We start from the raw sequence: 24291 nt of genomic DNA on the forward strand, positions 1-24291 counted from the left end.
AAGCCTGACAGTCAGTGCAGCAGACAAGAGCGTGTTCAGCTGTCCTGATCCTCACAGAACTAGCAGCTGGGACCCCTGTGCCCAACCAACCCTCCAACCTGCATCAGCCCACGCTGCCCCGAGGAGGAGACCATGGAGTTGGGGGCTCCGCTGGTCCTGCTGCTGGCCGCAGCTTGGCATGGTAAGAGCAGACACGGGGTGCTCATGGGGGGTATTACAGAGAGGGCCCACGAAAGGACTCCGAGCGTCACTGCCCCGCACTTGACGCCCCTACTTTCTGCTTCGTTTCTCTCGCGGGAGAGTGCGGATTTGTGTTTCTCTGGAGAGAAAAGGAGGGGAGAGCGGAGTGGAACTAGCCTGGCCAGCGCTGTGATGGAGCGAGCTAAGCTTAGCCTTTGGCTCACAGTGCGCTCTGCGCGTGGCTCTGGGGTTCTTGGGGCCACTATCCACACTGCTCATCGGCAGCTGGGAGAGTGGGAATGGCCGCAGCTCGAGGGCTACAGGCCTACAGGAAATCACTTGGGAATCTCCTCCAAGGCAGACAGACACTGAGAAGGCTTGGACAGGACTGAGATTTGCATATGTGAGATAACCTCGGCAGTCTGGGGCTGCTCAGGCTGCTTCTGCAGTTCTTCCTTGAGTGGTACCGCAGCCGGACAGCCAGGCAGGAGGCCATGGTTAGTTAGGCAGGACCGGGCTCAGAAAGGCCCTTTCTTGGAAGGCTTGAGGAAAGGGTCAGGGTGGACGATAAGAGTTTGGCCTTTCTGGCCCAGGGTTCGAGGGTGGGGAATTTGGAGGGGGTTTGGAAGTGAACACACATGAGCGAGAAAGTATGTGACTGAGCAGGCAAGCATGCTGGGGGGCGGGGGTAGAGAAGACCAGAGAGGGTCTCCCCAGCCATTGTCTTCCTAGACACTACTCCCCAACTTCTCGGGCACTGGCATCAATGGCCCACAGTGGCCCAACAAGCACATCCAGGCTCCACCTGACCTGGCACACAGATTTTCGACCATGCTACCTGCCTATTTAGAAGGAGGATGGAACTTGGTGGGGAAGGACCGTCTCACCCTGGTCCCTGGGGAATTGGTGGTACTGGCCCCTGATGATACGATAGTCCACTGAAGGCTCTTTCCTGGCTCAGCCAGTCTCACTGGCTTGTGTACTGGCACTTTCCTTAATAGGAAATGTAATTGATATACCTTAGAACACACACACATTCTTAAGAAGATGACTCTTTCTCTCACTCCAGAAAGTCCTGTGGATTTGAGTCACTGCTCATTCAGTCTTTATCTTGAGGATCGCTTGTGGGGCACTGTGTGTGTGTGTGTGTGTGTGTGTGTGTGTGTGTATGTGTCCGTGTCCCAGTTCAATGTCCAGCTCCAGAAGGAAGAGGAGGTGAGAGGCAGCAGTGGGAAGCCTAAGGTTTTAGCCCAACAGGTGAGTGGGCGGGGTGGGTGGGACCATGGGTGTTCCCGTGGCGGTAGGAATAGTGTTGAAGCATTTAGAGGCAGAGAGAGACTGGCCTCTTCTCTTTGACTGGTGGTCAGGAGGGCAGGAGGTTGGAGGGGGGTGACTCCTGGAGCTGATGGTGTGAGAGTCTAGTATGTAGGTACAAAAAGGAGGAGGTTTGGGTCAAGGGGAGAATTTGAGAGGGGACGTGTGAGATGAAGAATGGATAGGTATGGGGGGTATCAGTGGCCATCGAGTGCTCATCCAAGGGAAGGCAGGGATGTGTGGGCATCCCTTCCTGCCAACTGTGCCAGCAGGAAGTGAGAAAGCCGTGCGGTGAATGTGGAGCATGTCAGCCCTGTTCTGCGTAAACATCCAGGGCAACAGGCTAGGAAGAAATAAGGCAGGAGTCTCTCTCTCCCTGAGCCCATCTGGAGGTCAAGACAGGAGACCAAGATAAGCAGAGCAGAGTAGCTTCGGGGAGGGGAGGGGAGGGTGAAAGTGTCTGGGAGATAAGGCAGGAGCAGGGTCATAGAACCTAAGGTTGTATCCTGTGACTTTAAGGATTAAACTCCTTAGTTACCACTTGGCAGGTTCAAAAGGGACTTTGGTGATGTGGCATGGGAGCAGAAGGCCAGGGCAGGAGGCCTTTCATGCTCTGCTGCCCTCCAGGTGGACATTGGGATTGTTCCCACCAGACAGGAGAGATTCTGAAGCCCCGAGGGTCAACCCTCTCCCCATCTGGAAATGATTGTTGGGGTCCCTAGTCCTAGTCCGTGTGAGCCCAGGCCAGGGTAAAATAGCTTGTCCCTCTTCCTGGTAGTCACACTGCACAGGAAACCAAACCCACAACCCTACGTACTGTCTCCTCTATTTCACATCTGGCTGATCGGAAGCTCGGGCAGATGGGCGGCATGTTTCCAGTGGGTTTGAAATCAGAGCAGACATTAAACCAGGCTGAATTCATTTGGGAGAAATGACTTTCCATTTCTGGGCTTGAATTTGGGTGTGTGTATCGGAGGGGGGTATACCCACTGAGGAGTGGTTGTAGGAAACACTGGAGTACTCTGAGGGTCTGATGCCCTTGGGGTTGCCCTGGCTCCGTGTCTGTATCACCAGCTGGAGTAGGAAGGGTTGGCTTGTGGGGGTCAGCAGACAGGACCATGACACAGGCAGGCCTCTCTGCACAGAGTGTTCTGAGACCCAGCACGCTGTCCGCCTCTCCAGAAGTCCCTCACTGTGTGGAGAGGAGCGATGGCCGCCATCGGGAGGGCAGGGAAGCAGAAGTGAGAACGCCAGTCTAGAAAGGCCAGAGGCTGGGCGGAAACCAGGGCCAGCCGGGTGCCAGCAATGTGTTTCCGCCCACACAGGCCGAAGGTGCCTGCTGGCCCCTCAGAGGCTGTGAATCAGTTCTCACTTCCCTCCTTCACCCCTATTTCAGGCCTGGGAAAATTGCTGACGCTACAGACACAGCTAGCCTCCTTCCTTAAGACCTGACAAGGGTTTTAAGTTCTCCTTTTCTCCTTCAAGAAAATTTTCCTTAAAAGAGATTGGTTGCCAGGAAAGCCAGCAGGTCCGGAGAAGTGAGAGCAGAGTGGGTCCCTCAGCAGTCTCATTCGTAGACGTGACGTACTGAGACTTTACTTGGCCACAGGTGATGCTGCAAAGACTTCCCGGCATCTGGATAAGCTAACATGCCGGGAAGGGTGAACCCCGTCTGCATTTGTAGGCGAGGAGACAAAGTGAGAAGGAGGGATGGCCTCAGGTCATCCCGCAGTACGTGGACCCGACGTCCGGTGGTAGGAGTGGGCAGGAGCCACTTCGGGCCTCTCTCTCTACTGGGCTAAGAACTCGTGTCTTTTCTTCTTTGCCGAGTGAAGGAAGTCAGAACTTGGCCATCTGTTTCTCCATTTGCTTGTTTGAATGGGGCCCTGGGCTTGGTTCAAGCAGTCACAGCCTGCTTTGTATGTGGGATTGATGAGGTCCTCTCCCGGGGTGGGAAATGATGCAGAAGGCTGGGCCCCCAGTGGCTCTGTGGGAAAGCCTACACGTGAGGCTAAGGAGGCTCCCAGGCCGTCTCAGAGGAGAGTCCCCTGGGCAGATGTCAACAAATTTGGGAGGTGAGTGAAGGGCTGGGTGGTGCAGACTCATTCAAGTACCACAATTATTCCTGCCAGAGCGTGGTCCAGCTCAGTTGGGGGACAGCCGGGGTGCCCCCAGGCCTCACTTCTGTCTTCTGTCACCTCCTTCAGGTCAGGGGGCCCCTGTCATCGAGCCCGGGGGCCCAGACCTGGTTGTAGAGCCGGGTACAACGGTGACACTGAAATGTGTGGGCAATGGCAGTGTGGAATGGGACGGCCCCCTCTCCCCCCACTGGACCCTGGACCCTGAATCTCCCGGAAGCATCCTGACCATAAGAAATGCCACCTTCAAAAACACTGGGTCCTATCGTTGTACTGAGCTTGAAGATTCCCTGCGGGGCAGCGCCGCCATCTACTTGTATGTCAAAGGTGAGGACTCCGAATTCTCTGTAGTGGGCAGGAGGCCTAGCTTCCGGCATTAGCACGCATAGTAAGCCTGATCCAAGTCTGTGAGTTTGAGCGTTGGCCGTGAACAAGCACCTATACAGCGCTTACAATTTTTAGTGCAGGCCTCACAATAACCCTGTGAGGTAGCTGCTATGATTAACCCCATTTTCCAGGGGCTCGCAGGGGTTGGTTGAGTCATTTGTCTGAGGTCACACAGCAACAAGTGCCCTAGGGTACAGAAGCCAACCTGGAATGCTGTCTGAGTGGTCCTAGTACCGTATGACTTTGGGCAAATTCTCAGCCTTCTGAGCCTCCCCGTCACTAGTTACCACCTTGACTCCTCTTCTTCTCAGATCCACTCCGGCCCTGGAATTTGCTAGCAGAGAAGGTGACAGTGTTTGAGGGCCAGGAAGCTGTGCTGCCTTGCCTAATCACCGACCCCAAACTGGAGTCCGGTGTCTCACTAGTGCGTGCAGGGGGCAAGCCGGTCCAACGCGGTATGACCTACTCCTTCTCACCACAGCGAGGCTTCATTATCCACAAGGTTAAATTCATTCATAGCCATGACTACCAATGCAAAGCTGTGGTGGATGGTAGGGAATCCCTCTCCATCGGCATCCGGCTTAAAGTAGACAAAGGTATGTAGGATGGGAAAAACCTGTCCAGGCATGGAGGCAGGAAGGAGAGCTGGCAGCCATGGGTGTGGGGTGTGTGGGGGTGGGGGGGTGGGGGAGTCGGGGGGGGGGGGAGTGGAGGGGGCGGAGCAGAGCGGAGAAACAATTCTCTCTCTTCTTTCAACTACTCTTTTCTCTCCAGGACAAGTGGGGTGAGGTGAGCTGGGTGGGACTCTGACTGTGAGACTAGCTGCGATGAACTAACCAGGGTAGTTGACCCTGTGGTGCTGGGCACAGTGCCAGTGAGCCTAAGTGCTCATGGGTTGTATTTCTGGCCTCAGTCCTCCCAGGGCCCCCAAATGTGACACTGAAACCCACTGAGCTCGTGCGGATTCGTGGGGAGGCCGCCCAGATTGTGTGCTCTGCCACTAACGTGAACCCTGAATTCCATCTTTTCCTCAGACATGGAGACACCAAGGTCAGTTCCCAGGGGAAGGAGATGACATGGAGAGGTCTGTCATCTTCTCAGCACAGAGGCATCCTCACTTCAAACTAGCTTTCTGGGCTGGACACATGGCTGTGGCCCAGAGGACGGAGAAGGGGGGCCTGAGACCCCTTGCCAGCAGGAGCTGACTCTGGCGGCTAGGTCTTGGGGACAGGGGTGGGGATGGCAATCTAACCCCTTTCAGGGTTAGCCCTGTACCTTTGCTACAGTTTGTAGAGCACTCACTTCTTACAGCATGAGGATTCCTAGTCTCCCTTAGAAGCACAGGGCATGTTGGCTATTTCTTTTTTTTGTTTTGTTTTGTTTTTTTTTTTGTTTTTCGAGACAGGGTTTCTCTGTGTAGCTTTGCGCCGTTCCTGGATCTCGCTCTGTAGACCAGGCTGGCCTCGAACTCACAAAGATCCGCCTGCCTCTGCCTCCCGAGTGCTGGGATTAAAGGCATGCGCCACCACTGCCCGGCTTCATCCCATTTTATAAATGAAGCAGTTGAGACTCGGAGTTTAGTCCCTTGCCAAGCACAGGCAGATCATCATTTTAAAGGTAGCAGATTTGAATTCAGATCCTAAACAATTTTGATAGGTCATCTCTATTCCTTCTATCTACAGCTTGAAGTCCCTATATACAGCGACTTCCAAAATGACTGTTATAAAAAAGTCCGGACCCTCAACCTCCATGCCGTGGACTTCCAAGATGCTGGCAAATATTCCTGTGTGGCCAGTAATAGTTTCGGCACACACTGGGAGTCCATGAACTTCCAGGTGGTGGGTGAGCATGAGGTGGGCGTGGAGAGGCCTGTGGCTGTTGGGAGATAGGATGGCTTGGTCCTGCAGCCCCATCTTAGGAGACTTCCTAGACCTTCAACTTCCTCCAAGTCCTTGCAGAGCGTGGGTGGTGGTTTACGGTAACAAGTTCTGTTCTGTGTTGGGAAGGCCCAGTGGCTCACAACTGCAGTTCATGCTGGCTCACTCATTCCTGAGAGTGTAGGGTATTTGTGTCACGTGGTCACACAAACAGTGCTTCCCTGCTGTGATTGTGAAGAAAGCATCCATCAGTACCCCTAAATGCCAATGGTCCCTCTAACTGAGGCCTCCAAGCTGGGACAGGAGGTGTGAGGGTGGAGTTGTTGGGCCTCAGTGAGAAGGGAAGGGAACAGCACATCTAGAAGAGGGAACAGCATGTGTGAGCCCCAAGGGAAAGGAGCCCAAGCATCTTTGAGACACCAAAAGCAGCTGAACACATCAGCGATGTGGAGAGGTGTAAGTGATGATTGTGGGGGAGGGGAGACGAGGCAGGCGCCAGGTAGCAAAGGAGCCTTAACAGAGTGGGTGGAGAATTTGCATCCCACCTTTTTGAGAGGTCATGGAGTTTATAAAGGGGGGAACTGAGGTCTCCACATGGCTCAGCTTGTACAGAGGGGACTGGGAGTCAGGAGCACCCACTTCTGGGTGTCATTAAACCTGGCTCCGTCAAATATTATGTTGATCAACTTCTTTGTGCCTCAGTTCCTTTACCTGAAAGAAAATGAGGCTATCGATAGTAATTGACTGTATTTAGAAAACCTAGAAGCAGTCCTGGTAAGATCCATACTGCTAGAGCGTGTGAGCAAATACCACATTAGAAGACTCACCCTGGTAGTGGGTGGAGGGGAGCCAGGAGCAGCCACAGTAGTGGATGCAGGGCGAGCTGGAGAAGGGGGTCGGGGTGCCAACCATGGGGATGAAGAATGATGGCCGTAAGATGCCCTCCCATGGCCGGGCTGTCGAGAGGGAAGTAGTAGCACTCCACAGACTGAGAACCCCACAACAAAGCAGTTCTGCAGGGGGGGAAGGGGCTCTGAGTGTGGTCTATGAGTGTGGCCCACTAACGGGCCGGGCCGTGTGTTGAGAGTCAGAGGGGAGGAGAGGAGGGAAGCATGAATCACTGGCCTCGGAACACACACAGGGAACTTCTTAGAACTCCGCCAGGCAAAGGGAAGAGAGACAGACTCATCCCTCTGTTAGAGCTCTAGCCAATCTGCTTCCTAGTTCAGGCATTCAGTAGTCACTCAGTAAATGCACAAAATGCTTGCTCTTTTAACTTTTGGCCAGATGTGTGTTCAGGCTTGAAGTTGGCAGAGGGCAAGCTCAGACACTTTGGGCAGGAGAGCTCCAGTTTGTGGAGCAGCTGCTGTGCTGTTAAGATAGGTCTGTGTGCTGTATTCACGGAGTGAGTTTGCCCGTGGGGCTGGGGGGTCCGAGAGGTCAATTGGGCAGGTGGTGGGTCCAATGGTCCTGAGATCCCGTGTAAGGACCTAGGCCCTTTTTCTTGGAGAAGGTGAGAAACAGTCAGAGGGGTTGAGCAAAGCAACATCGTGGTCAGACTTGGGTGTGGCAGATTAGCAGGGCTTCCTGGTGCTCCATGGGGCACTGTCTAGAGGGAGAGAAAGAGGAGGAAGTAGTTAGGAGGTTATCCCAGTGGTCCAAACTCAAGTGGTCCAAGGTGATAACTCCAGACTGGAGTGGTCATGGAGGTTGTGGGAAGGGTTTGGACAGTTGAGTGGATAAATGAACAATGGTAGAATGATAGGTAACAGCTGGGGCTGGTGACTGTGAGCCTGAAACATGGATGTGCTCAGATCCTGGGTCAGGGGGTGGATGGTCCAGTGAACAGAAAGAGGCCATCTCCCCACTAACACCAGACCTCCCTGTGTTGATTTCCAGAAAGTGCCTACTTAAACTTGACCTCTGAGCAGAGCCTCTCGCCGGAGGTGAGTGTGGGTGAGAGCCTCACCCTCACAGTCAATGTAGACGCCTACCCTAGCCTACAGAGTTATAACTGGACCTACCTAGGGCCATGGTTTGAAGACCAGCACAAGCTTGACTTTAACATCCAAAGGACCACCACATACAGGTACTGCCTGTCAGCCCGAGGACAACGTGTGTGTGTGTGTGTGTGTGTGTGTGTGTGTGTGTGTGTGTGTGTGTGTGTGTGTGTTGGCGTGCGGGTCAGGGGGTGTATTCAGCCAGAAATGAAGATGCCTGGGCCCTGTCCCATCTGGGCTGTGTGTCTCTACCTTGGGTGGATCCCCTTCCTTTTCCTCATCTCACTTTCCCTGACTATGGAAGTGTTAGACCTCTGTGTCAAGCTGTCCTATCCCCCTGCTCTGTGTCTCCAGGGAGCCCAGTGCATCTTTCTACTGTTTCTGGGGGTGCATGTTCTCAAGATCCTTTGGACCCCTTAGCTTCATCTCCTGTCCTTTTTTTTAACATTTATTTATTTTATTATTTATTTTATTATTTATTATTTATTTATTTATTTATTTATTTATTTATTTATTTATTATGTATACAGTGTTCTGCCTGCATGTATACCTGAATAGGGCACCAGCTCTCATTGTTGATGGCTGTGAGCCACTATGCCGTTGCTGGGAATTGAACTCAGGACTTCTGGAAGAGCAGCCAGTGCTCCCAACCTCTGAACCATCTCTCCAGCCCATCTCCTATCCTTTTTATGTCCAATGCCAATGTAGGAAATGACTGTGACTTCCACCCCAAGATGGATTTGAGATAACAACCATGTTCATTACCTGAATAATACATTCATTAGCTGGACATGGGGGCAGATGACTATTATCTCAGCGAGTTGGGCAACAGAGGCAGAGGGATGAGGGGTTCAAGGCCAGCTCTAGAAGCTGTATCAGCAAGTTTGAGGCCATCCTGGGCTATAGCAGACCTTGTCTCAAACAACAACAACAAATACACTCGTAATGGACAAATTATCCATTAGAGACTAAGAAAATTACCTGGGATCAGCCAAAGGTGACTTTTTGCTCAGCGTTTATTTTTAGACTTTCCTTTTTTTTTTTTTTTTTTTTTGGTTTTTCGAGACAGGGTTTCTCTGTGTAGCTTTGCGCCTTTCCTGGGACTCACTTGGTAGCCCAGGCTGGCCTCGAACTCACAGAGATCCGCCTGGCTCTGCCTCCCGAGTGCTGAGATTAAAGGCGTGCGCCACCACCGCCCGGCTATTTTTAGACTTTTCTATCATAAAGAGCACCATTAAATTAAGTGCCTACAATGAGTCAGATTCTTGTCCAGCATTCTGAATGCTCATCCCTTCAACCCACAAGCCAATCCTGTGAATTAAACAAAACAAAACAAACAAACAAAAAAACCCCATCAGAATCACTCTGAGCCAAAGAAGACCACAGCAGTTGAATGTCTGTCTAAACTCACACAGCCAACAATGATAACATTGGAATTTGGCCTCTGGTTTCTGTAGCTACGCAGCTCAGAACCATTCCTGTCTCTTGTCCCTGTCGTCATCCCCCGGGACAGGATAGCACATTAGGGATTTTCAGTCAGGGTTATAGTACTTGTGAACGCTTAGTTCAGTGGTAGGAAGGAAGAAATTTGTGATGATATACCTCCCAGACCTTGCAGACATTATCTCTTATAAACCTTCGGGGAAACAAAGAATACTCTGAGAGGACAGTCAAGGACCTGGGGTAGGTGGTGTCTCCTGTCTCAACAGCACACTCCTGAGGACCTGGCTCAGACAAGGCCTCTGTGCCCTGAAACTTTAACAAAGGATGAGCCACTTTATTGAGCAAGATGCCGGCTCACCACAGTAGCATCTCTTGACTGTCTTGCAGGTACACATCGGAGCTCATCCTGAACCGTGTAAAGCCCCTGGAGGCTGGCCAGTACTCCTTCATGGCACAAAACAAGGCAGGCTGGAACAATGTGACCTTTGACCTCACCCTGCGATGTGAGTGACAGGGACAGGCTGCCCAGGGTTGGGTATACTGGGAAAGGTGAGGGTAGCAGGCTCAGGGCAGGTGGTCGGTCAAAAGACAAAGACCTCACCCCTAAGGCTGATCCTGCCCTCCTCCATCCTTCCTTTCCTCCTCAGATCTCCCAGAGGTCAGTGTTACATGGATGCCTGTGAATGGCTCTGATGTCCTGTTCTGTTATGTCTCTGGGTACCCTCAGCCCAATGTGACATGGATGCAGTGCAGGGGCCACACCAACAGGTCAGTGGGCTTGGCTTCCCTCCCTAGGCTGAGCATCTAGGCAGAGCACCCATGAGTGGGAGAGGCATGCTGATGTGGGAGACCCTGAAGCCCCGAGTCAAAATCTGTTCTTTCCAGGTGTGATGAAGCCCAGGCCTTGCAGGTTTGGAATGATGCCCACTTTGAAGTCCTGAGTCAGGAACCCTTCCACAAAGTGACCATTCAGAGCCAGCTGCCCATTGGGACCTTGAAGCACAACACAACTTACATTTGCAGGGCCCACAACGAAGTGGGGAACAGCTCCGAGGCCCACCAGGCTTTCTCTCTAGGTAATCCATGCTCCTCAGCCAGAATCGGCATCAGACAGGTGGAGACTACTCGCCCTCTCACCCCCGACCCAGGGATTCCTACTTGGAGAAGATCCCAGCCATGCTGAGTCCCACCACTGGGTCGCTCTGGCTAGTCCTAAGCTGCAGAGTTCCAGGGACAGCTACATGGAGAGGTCCAGAGTCCCTCCCTGGGCTGAAGAAGAAAGGGCAAGATCGGGAGTGAGGAAAAAGAATGAGGCAGAGACACCCAGACAGACACTGAGAGAGGACCGAGAGAGACTGAGAGACACAGAGAGAGACCAGCAAGCTGGTCCACTAGTCGGGTCCTTTGGCTCCTGCTTCCCCCTGCATCTAAACTCATGTGAGGGAGAGAGGAGTTGAATGAAGAAATGCGGCTCATCCCAAGTCCACATCTAGAGGGGATGCTTTCTCCATCCATCCTTCTCCAGCTCCCCTTGATCCCTGCCTTTGCCCGATCCCGAGACACAGTCCTTACTCGGGGCCACTGTGCAAGGGTTTGCCCAATGGTGATGTGAAGCCTGCGTCGGGTCCAGTCTCACTCAGAAGCCCACAGCCTCCCCAGGCCCTTAAACTGCTAGGATTTGGCAATTACTGTATCAGGGCCTGGGTGAAGCTCTCAATCCAGATTGAACAGGGCAGGCCCTTGGCTTCTGCTTGGCTCAAGGATCATGTCACTTAAGTCCTCCAGTCACTAACCTGGAGCAGCTGTTAGCAGACTGGTTGCCCCTGCTGTCCGAGAATGACCTGTCACTGCTGGTGGTGGCAGTTTTTTTTTTTTTTTTTTTTTTTTTAGGCCCACTGGGACAAATGCTGGCACTGTACCAGCCATCATCTCCATGACCGCTCACTCGCTAGCAGCAAAGCCTCTCCTTCCTTCATTTTGAAAGGATGATATACCTGAAATGTTTAGAGAAGTCCTAGTCTGGTGTCCCTCATCTACTCAGGGATCCAAGCTCCTAGCTGGGCATGGAAATGAATTGTGTCCTTCCTACCACATTAAGATAACTAGGATTAGAGGTCAGGAAGGGGAGACCGGGGCCCCTGAGCTGGTCTCGGACTCAGAAAGCTGCTGAGCTCTTAAGGTCACATGGAAGCTACAGGAAAGCTGAGGAGGATTTGGGTATAACCCCCACCCCCCCAGACCTTTCTGCCCACAGGTGTAAGAGGTAAAGTCCCACATCTGGGGTTTGCATACAAGCAGTGGCTGGGCACTGAGCCAGCCTGCTTCGGAGAATTTTCATGCACCGGCAAAGGGATGGGACTGAATACAGGTCCCCCCGCCTGCTCACTTCTCTGTCCCCCTCTTCCAGGATCCAGGCAGCTCCCTGATGAGTCCCTGTTCACTCCAGTGGTGGTGGCCTGTATGTCTGTCATGTCTCTACTGCTGCTACTGCTGCTGCTGCTCTTGTACAAGTACAAGCAGGTGAGCTGGGCAGTGGAGCTGGGCCAAACCCCTGAGGGAGTCAGATGTGGATGATCCCTGCTCAAGCTCGCTCATTCTGACATGCTGTCATGCAACTAGAGCTCTTCATTAGGCATCCAGTGTGTGTCAACAGGGGCTAGCACCAAGGAGCTCCTGGTGCAGTAATCCTAGGCTTTACCTTCAGGGGCAGAAGAAGGTGTAAAAGTGAGGATACGCCCAAAAGGTGCCTAGCTCTGCCTGGCTCTGCCGATGGGACCACAAGGCAGTGGGTATGCTGAAGCTCCTTTCTCTATCGGTAAAATGGGGTTCACGATGGCATGTTGTCACGAAGATTCTCCAACCTGTATGTATAGAGGAGGGGTAGGGTGTCGAAGAAAGAGAGCACTCCGTGGTGGAGCCTGTGCTTCCATGCAAGGAGGAAGTTGGCTGCAGATCCAGTTAGCTCTTGCATGTTGGGATGGGAGCGTGACTGAGGTTGGTATCTCCTTGACCACACACTGAAGTGGTTGCTGGGTGCTACTTGCCACCTAGACATGGCTTAGTCACTGTCATGGCTACCTAGTCCTTGGAGATACATAAATCCTTCCTTATTTGGAACTAAAAACTTTCTCTGGTATCCCATGAGCAGTATCGGGATCCCACAGGCCTTTCTGCCTTGGCTGACTGGCGTCACCTGATGGTGGTCTAGAGCCCCTCAGCTCTCTCTACAGTGCCATTTTTTGAATATATTACTCCAGGTACCTTCTCATTTTCCACCCAGGAAATTTAATTGCCTCTTAAGCAGTCTAAGGCCAGGAGACCCGCAGCCTCAGGCTGCCCTTTCCCCTACACCCTTTGATGTCTCTTGGCTGAGGTGCCCCCGAGGGAAAGTCTTGGAAGAGTCAGGGCAGACAGCAGTTCTCTTCTGGACAGCCTCTTCCCAGGTGACTTGGCCCCACCTGTCTCTATCACCCAGGTCTGGGTGAGAAGGGTCTGTCTCTGGAAGGGTTGTTTCTGTTCAGGGCTGAGTCATCGTCTTTTGTCCCCAAAAGAAACCGCAACAGCCAGGGAAGGCATAGGGGAAGAGGAAAGGGCAGGAGTCAGCTGGCCCTGGGGACAGGGACAAAGGAAAGGAGAATGATGGGTACAGAGGAGGGAAAGGCAGAGTCAGAAAGAGGCCACTGCAGAGATTCTGGGCCCAGGTCTAAATCGAGGCAGGAGGGTCTGTAGAGCTTCCAGTGGAAAGTGCTCAGGTCTCCACTGTCCCCAGGCTCAAGACTTATCCCACAGAGCCAGAGGCCTGATCGGGAGGGTGGCCAAGGCCTGATGTTTCCATGCTCTCTTCAATCCCTGTTAGGAACTCAAGGGAGGACCTGGACTTAGGGCTAGTGGGAGAAACCGGTGGCTTGATAGGCAGTGAGGATTTAGCCAGGCTTGGCTTCCAGGAAAGGCTCAGGAAGCCCCGGCAGCTGGCATTCCAATCACCACGCCTGATAGGAAGAAACCTTGAAGGCCACCCTACTTTGACAAGGATGGCCCCCCCACCCCAGTCACTGGGGATAGCAGGCATTCCTGAGGTTGGCAGGGGTTCTGCACTAGCATCGTGGATTCAGATATGTGTGTGTGTGCACCATGCACGCGAGCTTCCAGCCACACCTCCCTTCCCCCTCCCTTCTCCCTTCATCCCTTCCAGCATTTCCCTAGCAGAGGTGGGAGGGCTGACTCAGCCCAGCTGCAGAAAAACAGGGAAGCAGAAGTAACTCGGAGAAAAACAGTCCTAGCCACGGAGACTCCTAGAGATGCAAGATGGAAGGGACAGGAGGGGGTCATCCAGCCTGAGGCAGTCCTCCCCAAATCTCATTTCAGCCACTTTCCCCAAGCCATAGCACGAAGACGCTTTGTTGCTGTTGTTGCTGGTGATGTTTCGTGTTTGTTTGCTTGGTTTTTGTTTGTTTGTTTGTTTGGGGACTGGGTCTTTATAACTTCGAGGATGGCCTCAAACTCCTTTTGTAGCTAAGGCTGGCCTTGAACACCCCATCCTCCTGCTTCCATCTTCCAAGCGTTAGGATTACGGTGTGTGCCGTCATGACCAACTGGGTGTTCTTCCACATGTCTAACTATAGTCTTTTCTCTCAAATGTCCAGCTGCAAGTTCTTCCGTGTAGTTATGTAACATCTCTTCTGCTTGCAAGCTTTCAGTGACAGGCGACCTCCTCCCCGATTCTCACTCACGCATCCTTTAGCTCCTCTTGCTGAAGCACCCAAGGCCTAGTCCCTGTCCCCAAGGTCTGACTGGACATCGAGTTGGTCTGTTGGTCCAGTGTCCTCTACCACCCCAGCCCAGCTTCCACTTTCCCCTAAATGGGACCTCCCCTCAGCACTTCACAGGGCAGTTCCAGTTCATGGTGTCATGCAGCTGCCCCGGGGGCAAGAAAAGGTGAAGCAATCACCGTCTTCTATCCAGACACCGATATTAGGATCTTAGCTGTATCAGAGGGGCACAGAGAACCCGAGAGGGAACTGGAGCCGGTGAAAGGGTGTAACATACAGGCACCCCCTTTTGGCAGAGAGCTCTGCCTCAGCACCTCTTCCTTCTCCTTAGAGTTAGGAGATAGCCCACGTCGTACAGCCCTCCTGACCTTCCTGTGTAGAAGCTCCCCTCTCATTTCCTAAGCCGCATGGGTCACCTGCCTGAGTTTGTCAGAATCTTGCCCGGTTCAAGCTGCTCGGCACTTGTGTGCTCTATACCTGGGCAGTTCTTCTGGCTGGCCCCTCGTGGCCTCTCCTCGTTCATTTCACACCACTCTCTGTCCCGTCACCCTGCTTTGCTGGCTTCGTGATGTTTTTAAATATTTTAAAACATTTGTTAGTGTCTATTACTTATATCTATAATAATGGGTTTCAATATGACATTTTCAAGCATGTACATAATGTATCTTGATGTTATTAATCATATTCACCCTTCATTACCTTCTCTTGTTCCCCCCTCCCATAATTGCTGGTCCCCTTTTTTCTCCAAACTCTTTCATTTTAATGTGTGTGTGTGTGTGTGTGTGTGTGTGTGTGTGTGTGTATGTGTGTGTGTGTATGCGTGTGAATATGTATGTGTGTATATTTGTGAGTCTGTATGTATGTTCCAATATGCTTTGTTGAGGTTGCTTACAGGAGTGTAGGTGAGAAGTTACTTACAGAGATGGACTATATAACTGAGGAAAACGTCTCTCCCACCTGCATAATCAGTAACTGCCTAAAGTTCTTCAGGGAGGAGGCACTTGGGAGCCTCTCTGTCCTCTGCTGTTGACAGGCCCAATCTGTCCAGGTCTTACTCAGCCACTGTGAATTCAAGAATGCAATAGTCATGCCACACCTGGAAGACGGTATTCCGTAACTCTCCACCTCACCCCAGCTCTTAGGTTCTTTTCTACGGTGTCCTCTGAGCCTGGGAGGAACACAGATGTCCCGCTTATGGCTGAGCATTCAACAGTTACTCTCAGCATTTTGACTAGTCATGAGTCTCTGCAGTTACTGCTGACGGCAGCAAACAGCAGCTTCTCTGACCAAAGCTAAGAACAGCACTGGTCTTTGGGGATAAACAGAATTGTTTAGATGGCTCATTGACAGGCACGTCATCTCCGTTTAGCAAAACAGCAGCTGTCTAGTCCCCACTGGGGTTAACAACCTCCCTAACCAGGAACTTTTGACCAAGATGACAGTACCAGATGTGGATTTCTTCCTGTAGCCTCAATTCCAATCAGAAAGTGGCTGATCACCCCATAACAGACGTGACACTGTTTCCATCAATGGGCACATCTTTCACGGCATTATTTGATGGTTTCATATATATATATATATATATATATATATATATGATTTATTTATTTATGTATACAGTGTTCTGCCTGCATGTATGCCTGCAGGCCAGAAGAGGGTACCAGATCTCATTACAGATGGTTGTGAGCCACCATGTGGTTGCTGGGAATTGAACTCAGGACCTTTGGAAGAACAGCCAGTGCTCTTAACCTCTGAGCCATCTCTCCAGCCCCCCCATCTATATATTTAGGTTGAATGCCTCTCTTAGACACTCAAATGCTAGGCCCGTGGGGTCAAGAGTTTGTCTTGTTCAATAATGAATTGTTCATGCATGATAGAAATGAATGCTCTATAAAATGTATTATTTTACTGCATGGCTGTATTATTCAGCCTGGAAAAGAGTGAATTCTGACCTCAGCATAGATGAGATGATGATGTGATGCTCAGTGAAAGAAGGCAGTCACAAAAAATCCTGTATGAAATACCCAGAGCAGTAATATTATTAGGGAAAAGTAGAGTCACGTCTTCCAGTGGCTAGAAGCGGGGGAGGGGGAGGGAATTGCTATTCCCTGGGTACAGAGCTTGTTTTACAAGATCAAAGGAGTTCTGGAAACTGGTTTCTTACCAGGGTGAATGCACTTACTACTACTGAGGTGTACACTTGGAAATGTTTGGGATGATACCTTTTCTGTTCTGTATATTTGACTACAGTTAAAAATAAAAGTGGGTCTGGAGGATAGCTTAGTTGTACAGTATGTACATATGCACATATAAGGCCCTGGTCCAATCCCTAGCACGCAGAACAAAACCATCAACATAAATTATTTGGATGAGAGAATGGACAGGTTCGTGAATGAATGGATAGTTCTCGGCGTGTACCCTGTGCCTTGGCCCAGGAATTATCAAATTCAGAGGCATCAAGGCCTCCAGAAATGATCTTATCCTTTGAATGAACAGCTAAGGAAACTGAGGTTTGGAGAAGGGAAGGCCACATAGTAAGGCAGAATCGAGCACTGACTAGCTTTTGACGCTGTGCCCACAAGATGCCACGATCCCTCTCGGCTCACAGCAGGCTGAGAGCTTCTGCGTTGTCCTCTCATACTCTTGGGAGGTGAGATGCAAGTCTGTCTGCCAGCCCATCAGCCCCATGCCTCCCTCTCTTTCTGCAGAAACCTAAGTACCAGGTGCGCTGGAAGATCATTGAGAGCTATGAGGGCAACAACTACACCTTCATCGACCCCACCCAGTTGCCCTACAATGAGAAGTGGGAGTTCCCCCGGAACAACCTACAGTTTGGTGAGAGAGGGCCTCCCTCTCTGTGATCTCCCGTCATAGGGCTGATGGGGGCTGCAGGGACCTAGTGGGCCTCAGGGACCTAAGGAGCTCATGTGTGTGCGATAGGTAAGACTCTCGGCGCTGGTGCCTTTGGGAAGGTGGTGGAGGCCACAGCCTTTGGTCTGGGCAAAGAAGATGCCGTGCTGAAGGTGGCTGTGAAGATGCTGAAGTGTGAGTTGGAGGAGGTGCAGCGTGGGGGTGGGGACTGGGGAGTGGTGTCTGCTGCCAGCAGGCTGGCTCTGCTGTCACAAGAGGCGCTCTCCACACTTTAAACCTGTTGGGACCTGGGGGGGTTTAAGTTGGGAACTTGACTTCCCAAGTGAGCTCCAGGCTCCCTGTGACTCCTGGTTCTGAGGGTCTTTATCAACCTTTGAGGAGGCATGGGCCTTCTGACTGAGCCCAAGGGGAGTTAGGGTGAACAGAGCCCACCTCGGGGAACAACCCTGTCACAGCTCGGCTTCCTCCACCCCAGATGAGCTCAATAACAGGAGCATCTTTCCTCTCCTTCCCCTCTCTCCTCCTGTCTTTCTCCCTCCCTCCCACCTGCGTGTCTCCATTTCTCCTCCCTCTTTTGGATTCCCTCTGGGTCTCTGGGTACTCCATCTCCCAGCCACGGCTCACGCCGATGAGAAGGAGGCCCTAATGTCAGAACTGAAGATCATGAGTCACCTGGGACAGCACGAGAATATAGTCAACCTCTTGGGAGCCTGCACTCATGGAGGTGAGGACTGGGCGGGAGTGGGGACGCATGGTCCTGGGTAGCCAAGGGTCCCTGGACATCTGGCTCCAAGTTCTCCTCCTCGGCTGCTGTAAGGTCTGTAGGATCCCTGCCTCCAAATCTCTGATTTTTCTAGCCTGGACTCATAGACAAAGCAAGAGCTGTTTATGGGTGGGTGATGCAGAGAGCTATGTGCAGCTCCCTGAGCCCACTTACAGGGAATTTAACATGAGCCCCAAATCTACCTTTCTCCCCACCCCTCAAGATTTACCTTTTTTTTTTTTTTTTTTCTTGAGACACAGTTTTTCTGTGTAGCCCTGGCTGTCCTGGAACTTTGTAGAGCAGGCTGGCCTTGAACTCACAGAGATCCACCTGCCTCTGCCTCCAAGGTGCTAGAATTAAAGGTATGCACCATGCCTGGCTTAGATCTACCTTTTAAGAAGCTCCTACCCCAGATGTACATGCCCCAAGACTCCAAGTCACCTCTCTCCTTTTCATTATAGCAGCTTTGTCCTATACTGAACTGACATTCTCCTCTGTAGAATGAATTTTTGAGCTAATTTTTTTTTTTTCTTTTTTGAGGCAGTCTCATTGTAATCCAGTCTGGTTTAGAATTTCCTATGTAGCCCAGGTTAGCCTTAAACTCACAGTCTTACCTTAGCCTTCTGAGGGCTAGCATTATAAGCAAGCATCATCACACTAGGCTGGGCGAGACTCTTTTTTGAGAGTTTGGTTAAGTTTCCATTGGCTTTGCACAGATAGGGTTATTAAAGCGCCGAGAAGCCTGCTCCCAGAGGCAGGATTAGAACTCAGAGACCCCTGTTCACATGGGGAGTGGAGCCCTGGGGTGTGTCTCTCTCACTCCCACTTCTGGCTGCCTCAGGGCCGGTCCTGGTCATCACTGAATACTGCTGCTATGGGGACCTACTCAACTTCCTGCGAAGGAAAGCTGAAGCCATGCTGGGACCCAGCCTGAGTCCTGGTCAGGATCCCGAGGGGGACTCCAGCTACAAGAACATCCACCTGGAGAAGAAATACGTGCGCAGGTAGCTCCCTGGCAAACGACGGAACAGAAAGGAGGCCAGGATGGGGAGGAGGTCGCATACATCCTGCCTGTGTCGTGAGGAATACCTACCCCAGGCTTTAAAGCAACTCTGCTTTCTTACAACACATTCCCTCCATTCGACAAATACCTGAACACTTAGCATGTTCCAGAAATGTAGAAGGCGATGGGTCCATGAACCCATCACCTTCATGTGTGGAAAGATTCTCCCAGGCCCATACGTGGGGGCCTGACCAGAGATGGGAGGACTCGGGGGAAATGCATGTTCTTGTTTGTCACAGCTTGCCTGTGGGGGGCTACAGGACACAAAGTCCACTCAGGAGTGGCCAGCCTGCCTCCACATTCCCATGAGGAAGTGAGAACAGAGTTTATTAATTGTTGGATGGAGGTATCAAAATAGCTTGGCTTGTGGCATGGTTCCTGGTCCACTCAGGCCTTGGTTTCCCCGGGTGAGCCAATGGAGTGTTGAACCTCTCAGGGTCTCTTCTGCTGTTCTGTGATTCCTGGAAGCCACCAGAGGCTATGGACAGAGCCACATGGGGGAAGCAGAGAGAGGAAGAAACAAGTTTCATGTTGCCCATGAATGGGAAGAGGGGGGGAGCCTGGGCTAAGTCTGTTGTGTTTTAAGCTGGAGTCTCAGTTTTGGGTCATGGTGGGTTGGGCCTTAGAGCTAGACTACTGTGATCAGGCCATTCTCAGAAGCAGGGGAGTGTACTCCGTGCTTACAGTGAAGGCACTGGCCACTGCTGAGTCTGGGAGAGCCAGAGGAGAAGGAGGTCCCCTAGCTTCCTTCTTCAAGTGTACAGACAATCAAAACATCCCCAGTGTGGGACATTTCAGGAGCAGATGGCATCAGTCCTACCCGTGGGCCTAAGTTATGCTATTACAGAAGTGTGGTTTCCAGAACCAGGAGATGGTGGCTGTGCCATGCATGGATGGATCTTAACGGAGACTCTAGTTTCTCTTTCTGGGAGCCTGAGGGTATGGGCAAAATTGAGGTGCCGAGCGGCTTGCTGGCAAACCAGATCTGGCTGGCTGCTGAGCATCGGCAGTGGCGTTCAGGTAGGGCTGTGCTTCTACAGGTGGTTTATCACCCACAGCAAGAGTCTGGGTCTCCCTGGGTGATGCCTGTCCACCCAAACCTACAGAGACGCAATCTTCACTGAAAGAGACTTCCTGGGGTTCAACTGCCCTGAGCCAGTTTAAGCTCTGCTCTAGGCCTGGGCAAATTTAGTGCTATGCGTGGCTGCTTGGGGCATGAGGAATGTTACCACCTCTCCAAGCGATTGGTTTTAAAGTGTATGTATGAGTGTGTGTCTGTGTGTGTGTGAATACTATAGGTGTTTCTGGGGCCCACAGAGGCCAAGATGGTGTCAGATACCCTGGAACTGGGGTTACAGGGAGTTGTGAGCCACTGTGGCTCACAAACCAAATCCAGACCCTCCGAATGAGCAGCAAGGGCTCTTAACCACTGAGCTGTCTCTCCAGGCCCCTTCCTGTGTGGCTTTTAAAATTTTATTTTTACATTTATTTACTTGTAATGTGTATGTACAAGCTGGGTCTCTCTCCATCATATGGGTCCCAGGGATTGGGCTCAGAGAGTAAGTGCCTTTATCCCGAGCCATAGTGCCACCCTCCTGGAGTGTTTTTTAATGAGAAGCCAGCTGGTGAGAGGCTGCATGGAGAGATCAGGGAAGGGGCCCAGAATGTACTCACATTCCAGCAAGGCTGCCCGAGAGACAACGTCTTCCTGTCTTTGAGGATAGAGAAGGGAACCCCAGGGGCACATGGGTATTAGGGGCAACAAAGACCTTCAATAGGCAGAGCTGTCCAATGACAGAATGGGGCGTCTCCGGCATTGGGGATGGCTAAGCAGGGCACGATTGCTTAAGTAGAATGTGGCATGGGGCCTTCCTTATCAGAGGGACACTCAAGCTGACCTCTAGGTTCCTTCCCGTCCGCTGAGTGACTAAGGGAGTCCACGGGGCAGCTGGAGGACAGTGCCTGGGCCAGGCTACGCAGTGATGGGCATTGATCACTTCCCAATTCTCCTTCTTATGCAGGGACAGTGGCTTCTCCAGTCAGGGTGTAGACACCTATGTGGAGATGAGGCCTGTCTCTACTTCCTCAAATGAGTCCTTCTTTGAGCAAGGTGAGGGGGTACCAGGATGAGGGGAGAGAAGGGTGGATGGGCCCAGAGGGTCTGGGAACTGGGGCTGAGGAGGAGCAGGGTGTGACAGGGCTGCCTTGACGCCTTTTCCTAGATCTGGACAAAGAGGCCAGCCGGCCACTGGAGCTCTGGGACCTGCTCCACTTCTCCAGCCAAGTGGCTCAGGGCATGGCTTTCCTTGCTTCTAAAAATGTGAGTCTGGGTGAGAGGGGGGCTGAGTTCCTGCTGGCTGTGGGAATGGAGAAGGGGAGGGGCGGGGGCCCAGTGAGAAGCAACGGAGGAGTGGGAGTGGGAGAGGGTAAGTGGGCCATGTACAGAGGGCCTCAAGAGGCAGTGGGAGGGAACAGTGTTGAGGCAGGCTCCTCCCGGAGGCCTGGCCCCAGCCTTCGCATGCCTGTTTCCCTCTGTGGCCATGAACAACAGGCTTAACAACTACTGTCTTACTCAGGAGAGTGAGCAAGGCAACAGTTCTCTCTCCTCTCGGAGCACATAGTCTGACTGGCGGAGCTGTAAGGAAGCCAGAACGCCAGGGCCCAGACCACCGCCCCGAGAACAGACTTGAGGGGCGGAGGTTTGACTACCGGTTCTGCCCTTTGCCATGACAATTCAGATTCTGTAAGCCTCAAGACCTGTGCCTGCCAAAAAGGGTATTCTCACGAATTGTTTAGGGGTTATTATGTGTGCAAATGCTTGGAGAAGCACCTGGGATTGTGTGCTCGGAGGTGGCAGCTGCTGGTGTTAGGAGTGACATGGGCCAGAATGCTCCCAGCACAGGGACTCGCTGCTTCTGAGGTAGCAACAGCTCAGCTGTTACCGCTGCTCAGAGGGCGAGAGGACTGTGGGAGACAGGGCTGCGGGGCTTTATAGATGTTAAACTGGCCACATTAAATTCTCTCAGACCTCAGGCCTGCACAGGTTTGGACAGGTTTCGAGAGTAGACTACCAGAATCTGCATCTACTCCCTCATCAGGGACCCCAGACCTCATGCTCCCTGTCGTGGGCTTCGGAGAGATAAACAGTCTAATTTTGTATTTTCCTTAGTGCATCCACCGGGATGTAGCAGCTCGAAATGTGCTGTTGACCAGCGGACACGTGGCCAAGATTGGGGACTTTGGGCTGGCTAGGGACATCATGAATGACTCCAACTATGTTGTCAAGGGCAATGTGAGTGCTGAGAGGGAGCGTGGCTGGTTGGGCAGGCTGTGGAGAGCCACAGCACCAAGTGATATGGGGTTGTCTTGTCAGGCCCGCCTGCCTGTAAAGTGGATGGCCCCAGAGAGCATCTTCGAATGCGTCTACACAGTTCAGAGTGATGTGTGGTCCTACGGAATCCTCCTCTGGGAGATTTTCTCACTTGGTGAGCTGTTAAGCCTGCTTCCAGCACAGCCAGGGGCCAACCTGTCTTTGGCTACTCCACTGGTGTCTTGAACCTCATGGATGAAATCTACTCAAAAGATGCCTAGTGTCCAAGACAGAGCAAGGGCTGGCAAGCGCCCAGGGATGGAGAGGGCTCTTGAACCAGCACAGCAGCACCTGTGTGTGATTCAGACCCTCCAGACAATGCACATTTCCTGAGTCCTTCCTTTGCCTGCCTCTGCTCAGCAGTCGCTGTTACGTAGAATGTTACCTGTCAAGTGCCAGTGAAAATGTCACTAGTCACCTTCTAGCTCCCTTTTACTGGGGAGTAGGTACAGGGCCCTTGTGCTGAGTCCTTAACGGGACAACCAGGTTGATGATGAGGGGCTGAAGGTTGCTACTTACTGCCTAATGCCTTACCTAGGGAGTCCTGGTATGTGGGTAGTTTCTGCTCTAGGGTTACAGCTGGGATGGGACCTTAACACTCTGCCTGAGATGCACATGGGTGGGAAGGGGAAATCAAGTGTGGTTTCTTATGACCCCGGTCCTTGCAGGTCTGAATCCCTACCCAGGCATCCTGGTAAACAGCAAGTTCTACAAACTGGTGAAGGATGGATACCAAATGGCCCAGCCGGTATTTGCACCAAAGAACATGTACGCAAAGGCACCCAGGGAGGCACAAGGATCTCGAGGGTTCGGGTGGTGGTTAGATGAGCGTGTGGCCCTGGTCTTTGTCTAGAAGGCTCCAGGCTTCCATCTGCAGCGTGTTAAGGTTCTATACTAAACTTTGAACCAACGAGTCTCAAGCATGTTAACAGGTGCTGTACCACTGGGCCATACCTCTAGCTCCTGCCTTACTTTTGACTAGTTTTGGGGGCCCTTCACTAGGTAGATCTCCGTAAGTGATGTGCCCCGAGGAGCTTGACATGGGCAAACTTTGTTCTGTCTTCAGATACAGCATCATGCAGTCTTGCTGGGACCTGGAGCCTACCAAAAGACCTACCTTCCAGCAGATCTGCTTCCTCCTTCAGGAGCAGGCCCAACAGGACAGGAAAGAGCAGGTGAGAAGGATGGAATAGCTGCTTGGCTGGCTAGAGCAGGCTGGGCCAGGCCTGAAAGATCTCTGCTGACTGTGTGGCTTCTTCCCCACTCAGGACTACGCTAACCTGCCAAGCAGCAGCGGCAGTGACAGTGACGGTGGCAGCGGCGGTGGGGGCGGCGGCAGCAGCGAGCCAGAGGAGGAGAGCTCCAGTGAGCACCTGGCCTGCTGTGAGCCAGGGGATATCGCCCAGCCCCTGCTGCAGCCCAACAATTATCAGTTCTGCTAAAGCGGGACAGCGGAGGCTGTTGCTCCCCACTTCCCAGCTCCGCCTCCTCCATGGACGGCTGACACGGGGAAAAACATGTGAACTGTATCCTCAGCTTGGCCCAGCTCGGAAACTTCAGAACATGAGGGGTCTGGGGAGGTCAGAGGCCCCATTCCCAGAGCCTGGGCCATCACTGCCAATGGGGTTTGCACAGTGCTAGCCTGTATTTACTATGCCAATCTGTGCACCCTAGTTCACTTTCTTTACCCTGTTCCCACGTGAAGGAACCTCTGTTCCCAACTCTTGTGTTTCAATGGAAAGACTGACTTTGTGTCTCAGAAAGACAGGGCTCCCAAAGCTGGAAGGAAGCAGAGGGCTTGCCTCCCTGCCATGCTCACAGACTACAGGCTTCTTGGGGCAGGCTCCTTCCTGAGAAGCTCACAGGACTGGTCTCCACTCTTCACCTTCACCCCACAGTCCCATCTCATCCTGGATCTCGGACTGCTAGAATGAGCCAAATGGCAGCTAAAAGTGGGGGGTGTTCTACCTAGTGCCCTGTCATTCTAGGCTGGAAGGCATGGGACCTTGGTGCAAGGCCAGCCACACCAAGCAATACTGCATGCTCCTCACCAAGCAATTTGTCCTCATTAACAGTCAACATTAAACTAACAGCATTAACACAGCCAGCAGTGTCT

General features: G+C 52.2%; 1 protein-coding gene across 1 annotated transcript; it reads left to right on the forward strand.

The window, feature by feature from the left end:
* On the forward strand, positions 1 to 24278 carry Csf1r (colony stimulating factor 1 receptor). Its single transcript, XM_052742263.1, has 21 exons — positions 1 to 181; positions 3702 to 3959; positions 4331 to 4615; positions 4933 to 5069; positions 5702 to 5861; positions 7796 to 7985; positions 9727 to 9842; positions 9987 to 10107; positions 10225 to 10415; positions 11747 to 11859; positions 16817 to 16943; positions 17049 to 17153; positions 17593 to 17703; positions 18584 to 18746; positions 20827 to 20915; positions 21028 to 21125; positions 21975 to 22097; positions 22179 to 22290; positions 22844 to 22943; positions 23242 to 23350; positions 23444 to 24278. Exons 1-21 carry the CDS (start codon positions 133 to 135, stop codon positions 23615 to 23617), a joined length of 2931 nt encoding a protein of 976 aa, XP_052598223.1. The 5' UTR covers positions 1 to 132; the 3' UTR covers positions 23618 to 24278.
* The last annotated feature ends 13 nt before the right edge of the window (positions 24279 to 24291 follow it).

The sequence above is a fragment of the Peromyscus californicus genome, unplaced genomic scaffold, assembly GCF_007827085.1.
Source record: "Peromyscus californicus insignis strain IS unplaced genomic scaffold, ASM782708v3 Scaffold_17__1_contigs__length_78620276, whole genome shotgun sequence".
Lineage (NCBI taxonomy): Eukaryota > Metazoa > Chordata > Mammalia > Rodentia > Cricetidae > Peromyscus > Peromyscus californicus.